General features: G+C 45.1%; 2 protein-coding genes across 2 annotated transcripts; both read right to left on the bottom strand.

Moving 5' to 3' along the window:
- Positions 1 to 663: 663 nt before the first annotated feature.
- ELOB (elongin B) lies at positions 664 to 3,884 on the bottom strand. The gene is made up of 4 exons (XM_044657156.1): positions 3,821 to 3,884; positions 3,439 to 3,573; positions 2,294 to 2,399; positions 664 to 847 (listed from the first exon to the last, which is right to left on the bottom strand). Exons 1-4 carry the CDS (start codon positions 3,821 to 3,823, stop codon positions 735 to 737), a joined length of 357 nt encoding a protein of 118 aa, XP_044513091.1. The 5' UTR covers positions 3,824 to 3,884; the 3' UTR covers positions 664 to 734.
- A 909-nt stretch (positions 3,885 to 4,793) lies between these two features.
- LOC123230959 (serine protease 33-like) lies at positions 4,794 to 12,083 on the bottom strand. Its single transcript, XM_044657155.1, has 6 exons — positions 12,012 to 12,083; positions 11,248 to 11,292; positions 10,680 to 10,857; positions 9,330 to 9,604; positions 7,386 to 7,537; positions 4,794 to 6,356 (listed from the first exon to the last, which is right to left on the bottom strand). The coding sequence occupies exons 1-6, from the start codon at positions 12,073 to 12,075 to the stop codon at positions 6,087 to 6,089; spliced, it is 984 nt and encodes a 327-aa protein (XP_044513090.1). The 5' UTR covers positions 12,076 to 12,083; the 3' UTR covers positions 4,794 to 6,086.
- Positions 12,084 to 14,059: the final 1,976 nt, after the last annotated feature.

Genomic DNA, 14,059 nt, shown 5'->3' with positions numbered 1-14,059 from the left:
TCTCTAGGCCTAGCTTTCAATCCACTGAGCCTCCCAGCTGCCCCTCAATATTTTTTTACTGTCTGGTTTTCCAATATTCTTTATTCTGCTTGACTTATACATCACTTTGGAGTATGCAGGGCCTACACTTTTCAGCTCTATTGTAGATTATTTTTTACATCAAGAGCTGTCAAGCCAGCAAAAGAACCACATTAAAATGTAATTGGGAAATGCCTAACAAAATGTTAGTTTTTTAAAGTCAATATGTGGCCCACCTGGATCCCTTTCTATTTATAGTTTGATATCACTACTTTAGATAAATAGCTAGAGGGCCAAGGCCTAACTGGTCACTTCTAGAATTATAGAATGTTAAAATTTGGTGTCCATCCCCTGCCACAGGTCCACTTCACTACAGCTATGGTAGCTGCATGTGCTTGCCCGGAGAACAGTTAAGTGACAAGTTAGTGGGCAGGCAGAGAGGCTTGGGGTTAGAGTGTATTTAGAATCTTGGAGCAGGAGACAGGTACAGGGGTGTATATTTGATTAAATGGGAAAAAAGCTTGTGCTGGCATCTTGGACAAAGAAGAGAATTGGGGGATGGTTTAGGGACAAAATGAGAAAAAAGCCAGTACTAGGTAAAGAGAAATAATTGAAGAAGAGTAAAGAACAGAGGCCACAGGAAGATGGAGGCAACAAGCCTGACACCAAAATTTTTTATTGTATTAGATCACTATAGGGGGTGGGGCCTAGGGCCCTTACTGCACAGCTTGTTCGTTGGTGCCACTTCCAGAGTCTTGAGGCTTCATGACATCTGGGAGCTCTGGGGGGCTGGAGAACGACTCAATGCGCAACGTTTCAAATGCGTCATCTATGGAGTGAGAGAAGAGAACCATTACTGTTGGTTTGGTCCAGAGTGGTTGTAGTTCAGGGTTACTCACAATTTTAGCTGCAAAGCTGTACTTGCCTCACTTTATTATTCCCTCTGAGCCTTGGGATAACTTTCATGTAAAATAAACCCTTTACCTTCTATATATTGGTTCTAGGGCAGAAGAGCAATAAGAAGATAGAAGGGGGCTAGGCAATGGGAGGTGGTGGTAGGGATCAAGTGACCTGCCCAGGGTCACAACTAGAAAGTATCAGGCAAGATTTGAACACAGGACCTCCCTGTCTCTGGGCCAGACACTCTGTCCACTGACTGAACCACCTAAGTTGACCCCTACTCCATAGCTCATACCAAATCTCACCTTAAACTTCCCTGACTACTCCTATCATGCCTTTCTCTCCTCAATACCTACATATCACTTGATGTCTATGCCACTGTTAGTACTTTAGTAGAGATCTACCTCTAGAATCTGGTTTCATTATTATGGGTACCTCCAATACCAGTGCTGATAGTTTTCAATATTTGCTATAACCAACAAATTCAGTGATAAATCAACTTGGTAGGATAGTTCTCACATAAAAGTCTGCAGCCCACAAACTTTGTTTTGACAATTTTTGTCAGAACTATACTGGGACAACATGCAAGAATTCAGGGTTATCCTCCATATCAAGGAGGTATCACGCAGGATTTTAATGGAGGTGGTTCTCATAACAGTTTTATCTGTCTCACTGGACCGTTAAACCTCTTTGGCATCCACCCCTGGCTTAGCACAGTAGACTCTTTGAGTCAGTGCTTGTGGAATGACAACTTACATTTTGAACCCTTGTAGGGCCTAATTAGACAGTAGTAACTCTATATAACATCCCCAAACTGCATTATTGCAGCCCCTAGGCATGTCCTAGACTTACTGATCTCTTCTTCAGTTGTCAAAAAGCACTTTGTAAATTTCATGTGGGAAATGTTATTACTATAGGCATCTCTTTAGGCAACATTATAGTCTACCACATCACTGCATTTTTGAGGCCAGAATGCTGTGCTGTCTTCCTATAGAAGGGCAACCTAAAACTTGTTTTCCTGCAGTAGCCACAAACACTGGAGTGGTGAGATACTTTGTGAGCAAAATCTTCCTTTCAGCACAGAAGTATAGTAAAGGGCTTTCCAGGCCCTTTACTATAATGTCATCCACATGCCCAAGAAAAATGCTGTTTATAGCTTTATATGTTTTGTGTTCAGAGATAAAGCTTTATGTGTATTATAGAGCTGTACAGTCTCACTGTTAAAGTCCTAATTCACACCCTAAATTTCCAGGTAGAACTTTCTATTCTAGGTTATAACTACTCAAATATTTATATATTTCAATATCAAATCAAATATAAATACTCAAATATCAAATATACTAAAAAAAAATTTTTTTTGGTCCTCTTTCCTTACCTGCTCGAAAGGCTAGTCCCACAGTTGCTGGAGCTTGAGGCCTAGCTGTTTGACTTGTGAAGCCACATTCACCCAAGGTCTTACTGTCATCCAGCAGCTGGTCATCCTGGGAAAAGAAAAGTGGTGGGGAGATCCTAAGAGGAGGTCAGGGATAGGACTGCTGATAGCACAGGAACATGTGTGGCCCTATGGCACTTCCTTCCTGGATGGGATATGTTTTAGAGAACACTACTGCCAGGAGAGGTAGGCATTCTGGGATGGCAGGAAGAGAAGATGCCATATAAGGTTAACATGATGATAATGGTTGATACTTATTTTTGATTTGCAGAGCACTTTATCTGCATGATCTCAATTTGATCATCAAAAGATACGGCACCATAATTATCCCCACTGGACCTAAAGTTCATGAGTTGACTTGCTTAGGGTCTTAAAAGAAGCTAATTAGTAGCAGAAAAGAGGTCTCTTCTAATTATTCCAAATATAGAATTTCTAAATTAAAAATTCTATAATTCCAAAACACCATGCAGCTTCTTAATCAGGTGATGCCAATCAGCAGTGTTGGTCAATGTGAAGATGACCACAGAGCAGACTAATTATAAATCTGTTCACAGCTAGCTCTGAGAAGGAAGGACCATGGTACAAAAGGAAAGAAAACTTTTCGTGCAAGACAGCTGGTTTGAGGTTACCCAATAAAATCTTTAGTAAATAAAGCCTCTGCTTTATGTGGTGAAGGAATGTCAGTGCTTGTGGCGTTAGGGGTATGGGACATGAGAAAAATACTGAGATGAAATAACCCTCCTACCTTCTCTCTAAAGGAAAATGTGTGGAGATCTTGGTTCTGGCTCTCCAGCTAAAATAGAATAATAAGGTTCCCCTCGAGGGAGTTCAGATTTAGAACTGAAGCTCGACCTTGGAGACCTTCTAATCAACTTCGCCCCAACATTTTACAATTAGGAAACTGAATCCCAAAGAAGTGAAGTGACTTGTCCAAGGTCACACATAATACTTGTCAGAGATGGGATTTTTGAACCTAGTTATTTCGTTTCCAAATGGAGCGTTCCACGATAAAACAAGTATGGGCAGAGAGGAACAGAGGTGTGGGTACGTGGGGAGGGGGGAGGGCGGCCGATCGCCTGACCGCAAACCTTATAGAGCCGCTGCTCATCTGGGGGCCTCTTGAGGATTCCTTCCACGATGCGCTTCAGCTCATACACTGTGCTCGACTCCTTCGCATCTGTGAAGATGGTTGTCTTGTGGCGCCGGATCATTAGGAACACATCCTGGGGGCCGGGGGCTGGAGTGAGTCTTCTCCGACCCAGATAGCCCTGGACGCATTCGAGCCCCTCTCCCTCCAACTCAGGTCAGAGCTGGGCCTTCTTCACACATCCCCAGGTTTCCCATCCTATGCCCCGATCTTGGCCCAGTTCCCCTCCTCATCCCCAAGCCGGCCCGGACCCCCTAGCCTCCATGCCCCCAGCCCGACCCCTCCCCTCGGGGCGCCCCTTCCTTCTCTTCCTCCTCACTTACCATCTCGGCGTCTAGCTTCCCTCCCCCCCAATCAACTGCCCGGCGCAGTCTCAGTCCGCCCCAATCCCGGGATGCTTTGAGCATGCGTCAGCGGAAGTTACATGCCAGGAGGATACGTGCGCGTGCTCGCACATCCTCCCTTTTCCGTGCGTCGCTGCCTCCATCTTAGTAAGGATTTGTACTATAAAAAGCAGTTCCGTGTTCATCCAGGCTGACTATATTGGTAGATTGGTTTTTTCGGAAGAACTAGGAAGCCAGGAAGGGAAAGCAGCGAAGGATTTCGAGGGCACAAAGCAAGTGCCATCTTGGTAAAGGTAGAAGTGATGCCGCCATGTTGTTAAGGTCCCGGAGTAGGGAGGAAACAATGCGGCGGCGACGCCATCTTACTGAGGTCGCTGTGGGGCTGCGAGGGTGGCGACCTAAATACCGCTGGGCTGGTGCTAAAACCTCAACGGGATGAAATAGGCCGAGAATTCCCGCTCCTTGCTGGGAAAACTGCTTTTGTGGGAGTGAGGGAATATGGACCCCCCTTGTATTGACAGAGTTAAAAGTCGAAGTTAGGTTTTATGTAAAGGAAAAAAATACCTAACAATAGAAAGGACCGCCTCCTGAAGTATTCGAACTGAGGCCGGCTGACCACCTGAAACAGATTATAGAGGAAGGGATATATTTGGTGGGATATAGGTTATACAACGTGTCTACCCAGGGCTTTGCCGAGCAACAGCCTGTCGCAAAAGGCTTCCAAAGGTGACCATATTGAGAAGGTCTGTCATTCCAAGGAATCTGCTCCCTCAATCATAGTCAAAGACCGTTTCCGATCGCCATGATGAGAAGGTCATTCTGGGACCTGTCCAAGCTTCCATTTTGGGATACTTTCCCACTGGTTAACTCATACATTCCTGAATTGGAGGCTTTTCAAAGCGGGGCGGAGGAGAGAAGAGGGAGTAGGAAGAAGCCTTCAAGTCTGAGCTGCTTCACGGAAAGGGAAAATTTTTTTAATATTAAACAGAAGGGATTGAAGTCAGACAGACAGGAACTTCTCAGTGTGCTGAGAACTAGATATGAGGCAGGCCATGAATTACAGATCTTAAAAAATATCCTCATCCCTCTTCCTCTCAATCTGCGTGTCTCTGTGTCTCTCTTAGTCTCTGACTCTTTTCTCTATTAGTCTTTCTATCTATTTCTTGTATCTGTTTTCTCTTTTTGTCTTTCTGGGGCTCTTTTCTATCTCTTGCTTCAGCTTTTGGCTAGTTATCTCTGCCTTCTTCCCCTAGTCTTTTGTCTGTATTTTTTCTTTCCTACTTTTTTTCCCCCTCTGTCTCTTAAACTGATCTCTCTCATTTCTCAGTCTCTGAATCCCTTGGTCTCATGTCTATTTTCTCTGTTTCTTTATTTCTTTGTCCTCTCGTTGTATAGAGGCTTCCCTTAAAGGTCACCGAGGGGCTAGGATTCTTCCAGTGGCTCCTTTCTCTAAATTTTTTACCTGCATCCTCCCCTATCCAAAACAAGCCAGGCTGCCTCTTCTGGGAAGCCTCTATCACTACAAGCAGGAAGTAGACACAAGTCTTCTTGCCCCAGAGGCACAGGCCTCCCCTAGAACATGAGAACTAAGGTACCTTAGGCTTTCACTGTTTACTTTTCTCATTCATTTCCCTGAAGGATGTCTTAGCTTGCCCTTGCAGGCTTATAAAATATTCAAGAGGGGCAGGCAGGCCTTTGACTTTACTGGACTTCCATTTTATGGAGGAGAAAAATGAAAACCAGGGAGGGGAAATGATTTGCCCAATGAGTCCATGGCAAAGTAGGAATTCAGCAGGATCTTCTGGCTCACAACCCAGGTCTTGCATTCCTGCCTCCTCTTCTTCAGCTGCTTCCCCCCTCTCCCTTTTTCTTTGCTCTCCAATGACAGCTGCATCTCCTTCTCCACCACTGGTAGGAGTGTAGGAAGTAGAGAGACAATTGGTGGGATTTGTTCCTGACTAGGGCCCAGAAGACTTTATGTTAATCTTTCCCCTGTCATCTTTACTAGAGAGAGATGGAGGAGTTAGATACTGAAGTGCTATCTTTATCTCACCCTAGGTGGGGGAGATGTATGGACAGGGACACCCAAGTCTCTAGGGGTACACTTGGAGCAGAGGAAAGGCCCTTTGACAGTGGAAGGTACTTAGAGGGATTTGGAGAAGGAGAGATTTGGATGTATATGGGCATGTGTGGGGCACAGTGGGAGGAGGGCTAGCAGGGGAAGCAGCAGCTGGTGAGGAGGAATTCAGCAGCAGCTGGCAAAGCTCCACAGGACCAGAAGGAGGCTGGTGAGGTGGGGACCATGAGTCTGTATGTTAGCAGCACTCCGGACTGTGATGTTATAGAAGCCCAGGTTTATCTCTGTTGCTTGACTCTGGATCCAGGCCCCGTAGGCAGAGACAAGGGTGTAGACACCTGGTTTTTGGGGTTGGGCACAGCCAATGCCCCAACTTACAATTCCTACCAGGAACCAGGAGTCCAGATAGGGACACACCAAGGGACCCCCAGAGTCACCCTGAGGTTAGAAAGAAAGTTCATTAGTTTAGGCTTGACTAAGAATATGTTTTTCTCCAAGCCCATGTTCTCCAGGACATTACTGATATCCACTCCCTTCTTCTCCCCTCCACCCCACCAGGCCAATATAAGCTTATGCAGTCTCTTGCAAGTCTCAGTTCCTCAAATTTGAGAACAGGAAGAGCCCTCAGACACCACTGAGTCCTTTTACCTGAGATTCAGGATGAAATTGACTTGGTAAAAGTCAAATGGGTATTAGGTCTCTACTCAATTTAGGGTTCTTTCTAATTTACACATAATCACTATCCTAATGATATGAATAGGATTTAGTCTGACATAGCAGAAAGAGCCCAAGCTTGGAGTCTGAAGACCTGGAGTTTTGGGTCTGGCTTGTCATTAATTCACTTATAACCTTCATTAGGCAAATCTGGTTCTGTGCCTCAGTTTCTCTTTAAAATTTTGGGGTTGGTATAAGTTAGGAATTTTTAACCTAGATCTTTAAACTTAAAAAAAAAAAATGTTAGGGGGCAGCTAGGTGACTCAGTGGATTGAGAGTCAGGCTAAGAGATGGGAGGACCTAGGTTCAAATCTGGTCTTAGACACTTCCTAGCTGTGTGATCCTAGGCAAGTCACTTAACCCACATTGCCTAGCCCTTATCACTCTTCTGTCTCAGAACCAATACACAGTATTAATTCCAAGGTGGAAGGTAAAGGTTTAAAAAAAATTGATAACTGCAATTCAGTGTGACTGGGTTTGGGGTAATTGTGTGATTTATGCATTTAAAAAATATTCTGAGAAGGGATCAACAGATTTTTTCCGAATTGCTAAAGGGTCCCATGACACACACAAAAAAGCTAATAATCCTTGGACTAGTGATGATTTCCAGTTTCCCTTCCAGCTTTGACATAGCATGATTTTAAAATAATTTTCTCTCAATTTTTGCCTCTGAATCTCTCCTTCCCTCCCTTAAAGAGGCAATAGTTGTATGAGACCTTGATTATCCAACCCAACTGACATCTATGCCCTTACCTGACAGGCATCCACACCCCCCTCCAGATAGCCAGCACAGATCATTTCATTGGTGACCTGGTGCTGACCATTGTTTAAGATCTTGTCACACTTCTTGGCATCAATCAATGGCAGCGTTGCTTCCTGCAGGGTATATGGTGGGGACAGCTGGACTGGGGGATGGGGGAGAGAGCAGAGATATTTTATTCATGAGAAGAGCTGAACCCCAGTCCCTCTGTTCTTTGTGGGCGGGCAGAAGAAGATTCTGGACTCAGCCAGGTATAAATAAACACCCCTGTATGAATTGCTTTTCTGATGTTCAGTGAGCTGTGGAGTAAGTAAGTAGGGTCGAATTTACTGTAAGTTCTTCCTTTATGATTGTGTGAGTATGAAGCAAGAAACCTGGATTCTAGTCCTACCTCTGCCACTTAACAGCTTTTTTGACCTTGGGCAAGTCTCTCTCTTTGAGCTTATTTCCCTATTTGTAAAATGAAGAGACTAGATTTTTATAGTCATATCTAGTGATTAGATTTTTAATATAGATTAGACTACAAAGGATTAATTCTAGATGACTGTGATTCTAGATTCTTTATCCTTTAATTCATGGCCCTTTGCAATCTAGCCCCAGTCTAGCTCTCCCATCTTATTGGTGGTATAATAATAAAGTGCTGGACCTAGAGGCAGGAGGATTTGGCTTCAAATCCTACTTACCTGTACAACCAGGGGTAATACCTGGGGTATCTCAGAAGCTTGTTGTGAACCTCAAATAAGATAATGTTTATAAAGCACTTTACAAATCTTAGAAGACTATATGAGTGTCATCTATCATTGTTTCCTAGCACAAATCCTCTGCTGGGTGAGCATGCCAGGTTTTTCTCCAGTTCTTAACTGGCCTTCAACCCTCCACTCACTTCCACTCCCCTCTCTCCCCCCCCCCCCCAGTAGAGCCTTCCTTGATTACTCCTAGTCCCTAGCAGTGTCTACTTCTATGTTGCTAATGAGTCATTTTAGTCATATCTGACTCTTCATGACTGCATTTGATGTTTTTCTTGGCAAAAATCCTAGAGTAGTTTGCCATTTGCTTCTCTAGTTTAATTTTACAGATGAAGAAACTGAGCCCAGCAGGGTTAAGTGATTTGCCCAAGGTCACACAGCTACTGAGTTTCTGAGACTGGATTTGCACTCAGGAAGATTCCCAGCCCAGCACTCTATCCACTGTGCCACCTGGCTGCCCTTTGAGCTTCTATAGATAGTATTTAGGCTCCTGAGAACCAGGAGGACTGGGACTATATCTTGTTTTCCCAGTAGCATCTAACAAGGCCTGGGTTAAAACTTGGTGAATTGAAAATTTCCATTTTTATTTTCTTGTGATAAGATGATCTTCTTTCCCCTAGACCCAAGAAAGTTATGCTTCAGCCAAAGGGGGAAAATGTTAGGGGTATTTCTCCTTCGATTTCTGTTCTAAATCAGTCTGAGAGATAGATGATGGTGTGGGGAGAGTCACAGGAGGGAGAAGAAACTGGTAACAGGGAAGAGTTCAAGAGGAGGACAGGATTTTTTTTTTTTCTATACATTAAGGACATCAGGCATGGCTATATTTAGATGTGGGCAAAAATCTCAGTTCCTAATCCTAGTTGTTAGGGGTAAGTCACTTCTGAGCCTCACTTCTCGATTTATACTTTCACTACCCTTATAAGGTTGTTGAGAGGAAAGCATTTTTGTAAAGGTTAAAGTGTTACAGAAATCTGAGGTATCACTATTAAATAAGCACAGTTCAGAGACAAATAGAAATCATTTAGGGATCACCTGCTTTTTGAAATTATCCAGCATCCCTTCTACTCATTCCTTGGACAACTATTGACTGAAATCCTGAACCTCCCAGCAGAGGCTGGGCTTGAGAAGCTTCATCAGAGTTCCCTCCCCCCAGTAGGGTCTCCCACTCTTCCCCTTGCTCCCAAGGCTCACCTCCCTCGTTTATGTTTCCCCATCCTGTCACAGAGCAGCTCATATTGGTGTGAAAGGGGTTGTGGGCCTCGGGGAGACAGGCAGGCAGGATCCATGGGGAGAAGCTGAGAGGCCGGGCCAACTTCACAAGGGCGATGTCCCCCCGGGAGCCTTCTGAGCTGGAGTAGTCTGGGTGCAGGATCACCTTGCTCAAAGGGCTTGAGATGGACTCTCTTGGGTTGGAAAAGAGACGGAGTTCCCCGAGGACTATCTGGAAATCGGGCAAGTTGACAGTCCTGCAAAGGGGTGGGGAGGGGGTGGGGGGAAATTGTTGGGACAGGACTAGGAGTGTGCTGGGGGGAGGGGAACCCCAGGTCCAGCACCATGGTAAGCTTTGCAGGAAATCCTATAACATGATCCTGACTAGCCTTGTTCCTGAAAGTTACTCCAAATGTCTGTGAGCACCCTAGGGTCAGGGGACAGCTTTCCTTTTAACTGTCCCCGAAGGCCAGGCACCCAGGGGGATTAGGAAGGACACCATGACTGTTTATATATTGATCTGGTAGGAGGAAGTCATGACTGACTAGTTCCATTAGTTCCCAGTGGTTTCCACAATTGTTACCGTTATTGTAGCTTTCCTACAGAGCTGTAACTAGAGCAGGGTAACTCAAGTTTTGCTCCAGGCCCCGATAATTAGAAATAACAAAAATTTATACTTGGATTCTACCTTCCAGTCCAAACCTAGTCCTGGGGTGGTAGCTTTCCCAGTAGTACCCTCACACAGATCTCCATCCAGTATTCAAGGATGCATGTAGTCCTGTATATCCCACCAGCTGCTTTTGGCTACTTGTCCTCTGTGCCAGAATTACTAGCTCTGCTTCCTCTTCTCCTCTAACCTCCAGATGACTGGAGGGGATGGCTGATTTTGAAGAAAAAACCAAATTATAACTAAACAGCCATAATTATATTTCTATAGAAATATTCAAAGCAATCTGGATTATCTCCATGTTGCCCAGAGATGTTAAAATGTTTTTCACCTGTCACAGCCAGTGACCTTGTCCCTAGCCCAGGGTGCAATAACTTGGCCACACAGCTACTGTTGGGGAGGTGCAAACATCTTAGAGGAGGGAGAATAATAGCGAAAAGAGCAGGGACTGGTAGTGAGGAAACCCGAGTTCTAGTTCCTGCAGTCAGTAATTAGATGTGAGACAATGGGTAGGGCAATTCTCACTTCCTGGGCACAGTTGTGTCTGGGAACTGGATCAGAGGGATTTGGGAGATGAGGCTGTGGATGAAGTTGGGGCTCAGATAGGGTCACAAGCCTGGGGGAAAGGGGTGATTAATTTGATGGGAAGGGGTCTGGTCACTCACTGGGAAGAGAAGCAGTGGGCAGCTGTCAGAGCCCAGCTATGGGAAATGAGAGTGGCCCCACAGATGTGGGCCTGATAGTGCCTCAGACTAGCCTGCCATGGCCAAGCTCCTTCAGAGGCTTTTTTGCCTCCAACGATTCGTCCATTTGCTGGTTTCTTCAGGACTGACTGACCACAACCTAAACAGAGAAGGTGGACTTGGGACCAAGGTCTGGATATCTTTGGGGCTCTGCCTTCCCCAGTTTGCCCTGTGGCCTCCAATTCTCCCTAGAGTCTTGAGATACTTTCCCCTTTATTCCTCCCCAGTAACAACCCAAATTCTCTTAGTTTAAAAAAAAGAAAGAAAAACAAACCCTTATCTTCTTTCTTAGAATCAATATTAAGTATTAGTTGCAAGGCAGAAGAGCGTAAGGGCCAGATGATTGGGGTTAAGTAACTTGCCCAGGGTCACATAGCTAGGGCATATTTGAACTCAGGACCTCCCATCTAGGCTATCCAGTGAACCACCTTACTGCCCCAACATTCCCTCCTGTTCTCCACTTTCCTTCTCCTTGTCTACATTAGCTTACCTGAATTTATCCAATGATCTTTTTCTGGGAAAGGAAAGGCACCAACTGTGGAGAGAGACCTTGAGCTAGTTCATGATTAATTAACTTGGCAGCCTATTAGGGGATCAGGCTGGGCTTCCAGGAACTTGGCTCTGCTTCTTCAACTCATTTCTTTACCCTTTTTCTTTATATATCCTTCAGTCTCTCCTCTCCACTTCAGTTCCCACTCCTAACCCCTATCTAGATGCCTCAGAATTTCCCCTAGATCTTCTGTCAGCACACTCGGGTCCTCTACTTCCTGCCTCTTCCTCTCCTAGTCCCGTAATCCCCAGCCCTATAAATGATCCCTTGCTTTTCCTTGGACTGATTTCTCAGTGGTGCAGGGGACATAATTTTCTCAGAGATCTTTGTGGGGTGAGAATTGATCTCTGAACAGATAGAAGGAAGCACAGGACTCCAGGACCCTGGATCAAAGGGAACCTTCTGGAGCAGGTTTGGTCTCAATCTGTACTCAGGAGAAGCAGGGTAGGACAACCGGACACTGGGGTGATCTGAGGGTTGTTCTCGGGACTACTAGGGCTGGGGTACAGGACAGCTGGGTTCTGAGGACAGATCCCTGGGTCTTAGAATCAGGGTTAGAGGATAGGACACCCAAGGCTGGGGAGAGGATAGGGAACCTGACCCTCTAGAGGCAATTGAAGAGTAAGGAAACGAGTAACAGGGAGGGATGCTTGGGCCCTATGGACAGGTAGTTTGGGGCCAGGACTAATATTTCAAGGACTCACCCTTTGTCGTGGGTGACAGCAGTAACAGCAGTGGCAGGAGCCAGGCAGTTCCCAGGTGCTTCATGTCCCTTACTGGGCCTTGGAGTGGTGGGCAGAATGCCAGGGTTCCAAAGCTCTTGTCCCTTTGTCCCCAGGGCCTGGGAAAGGCAGAGGTGGGCAGGTCCTTAGAATTACTGACTCCACCTCCTCTGACCTACCCTGTGCCGGCACCCCAGCTTGGGTTCTTCCTTGAACTCACATCTGGTGTGTGGGCGTGTTTCCCTCTCATGGCTTGTTCCCCTGCTTGCCCAGGGGGTACCAAGAACTTCCTGCTCTACTGGCCAGAAAAGTATCAGCTAAGTCAATAAGTTGTGGTTTTGATTTTTGATAGGAATGGAGTGGAGAAAGCCAACCAACCCACTCCCAAGCTACTTGCCTGTACTCAGCCCACCTACTACTAGCATTTTGACCCAGGCATTCTTGCCCACAGTCTATATTAAACTTTATGTGTAGGGACTGTTGGGGATATAGTCTCAAGAGATAGAAGCTTATAGTTGTAGGAAAAGAGGCAGTTGAGTGCTAGGAACTTTTGGCCTGTGACTCAGGCATGATTGAGGAATGGGAGGACCTAGGAGACACAGGGACAAACATTCAAATATATAGTGGAGCAGGAAATTTCCTCAAGTGCTTATCTTTATTTCTTCTCCCTTTCATAGCCAAATAGAAAAATATCTTCATTCTTTACGGCTACTTAAGTCATCTCCCACTCAGTTTTTGGTCCCTTACAATATGACTTCTGACCCCACTGATAGATTGAAATTTTCTCCAAGACCACCAAAAAATATCTTACTTGCCAAGCTTTCTAAGTCCTCATCCTTTTTGACCTCCACAGAATCTGACACTGTTTAGTCATCCTCCTCCCTATCTGGCTGCTCCTTCCCAGTGTCCTGTGCATGGTCAGTATGTCCTGACCCCTATTTTATGCTGTGGGAAAACACCCAAGTTTCTAACAGGGTCTCCAACAATGTGAGGCTCAAAATTCCATTCAATCCAGAAGCATGAAAGAATTTTATTTAAGGAACAAGAAGTTTTTTCTTAAGATAGGACAATAGTCTAGTCTGGTAAAATGGCCTAGGGTCTAGTAGAATAGCCTCCCCACTGGTGGAATAACCTAAGGGCTGATGGAATAGCCCTATAGTTCTGGAGGTGATGGAGTAACCCTGGAACTCCTAGAATAGCCCAAGGTGTAGATTATGGTTTGTATATTTATTGTGGGTCTGGGGGCTTGTCACCTCCCATTTCTGGTAAGTCTACCTTTTTCCCAGAACGGTTCACCCCTGGGTGTTCTGGGGCATTACATGCCAAAACCCCCAGAAAATGAGCCTTGAGAAGGTAGGTCTAAATCCAGGTAGAGGTGTGGTTTGGGGCCTGACATGTCATGGGTAGGTAAACTCAGGGATACTAGAAAGGGAATAGGGAGCATGCACAGGTTTGGGGGAGTTCCCCTGGACTGCCAGCGCCCTTGGTGTGCATGTCTCATGTTTCCCCCTTATCAAAGAGGGAAACACAGGGAGGACATAATACATTGGACAACCACTGTAGGTGATTAGTAATATCTATTGGTAACTGGATAATAATACAGATTTCACAGTTTATGCTTAACTAGTAAGAAATACAAGATTTTAGAACATGAAGATCCCACTTCTGTCACTGCCCTGTCATTAGGCCTGGCTCTATCCACTGAATTACCATAGTTGCCCCAAACTGATTTATTTTTACATTATATTTATTTCTGAATAGATCATACTCTTTTCCCCTATCAAGTGGTCCATTCTTTGTTATCAAATAAAAACGTAAAGAGAAAAGAGTTCAGCAAAATCAAGAAAAACTCATGATAGTACGCACAGTATTACCTAGGCATAGTGCCTCAAGTATACATATGTAGATACACTTGGGCACACTTATGGACACATGCAGCTATATGATGGCATACAGGTGCACACATTGACGATACAATAACATGTTCAGTACACAGAACTGCATGCAAAAACCTATAGCCTGAAGAAGGA

This window comes from Gracilinanus agilis, chromosome 1 (assembly GCF_016433145.1).
Source record: "Gracilinanus agilis isolate LMUSP501 chromosome 1, AgileGrace, whole genome shotgun sequence".
Classification (NCBI taxonomy): Eukaryota; Metazoa; Chordata; class Mammalia; order Didelphimorphia; family Didelphidae; genus Gracilinanus; species Gracilinanus agilis.
The sequence above is the reverse complement of the archived record's forward strand: the minus strand, read 5'-3'. Positions and strand labels throughout refer to the sequence as shown.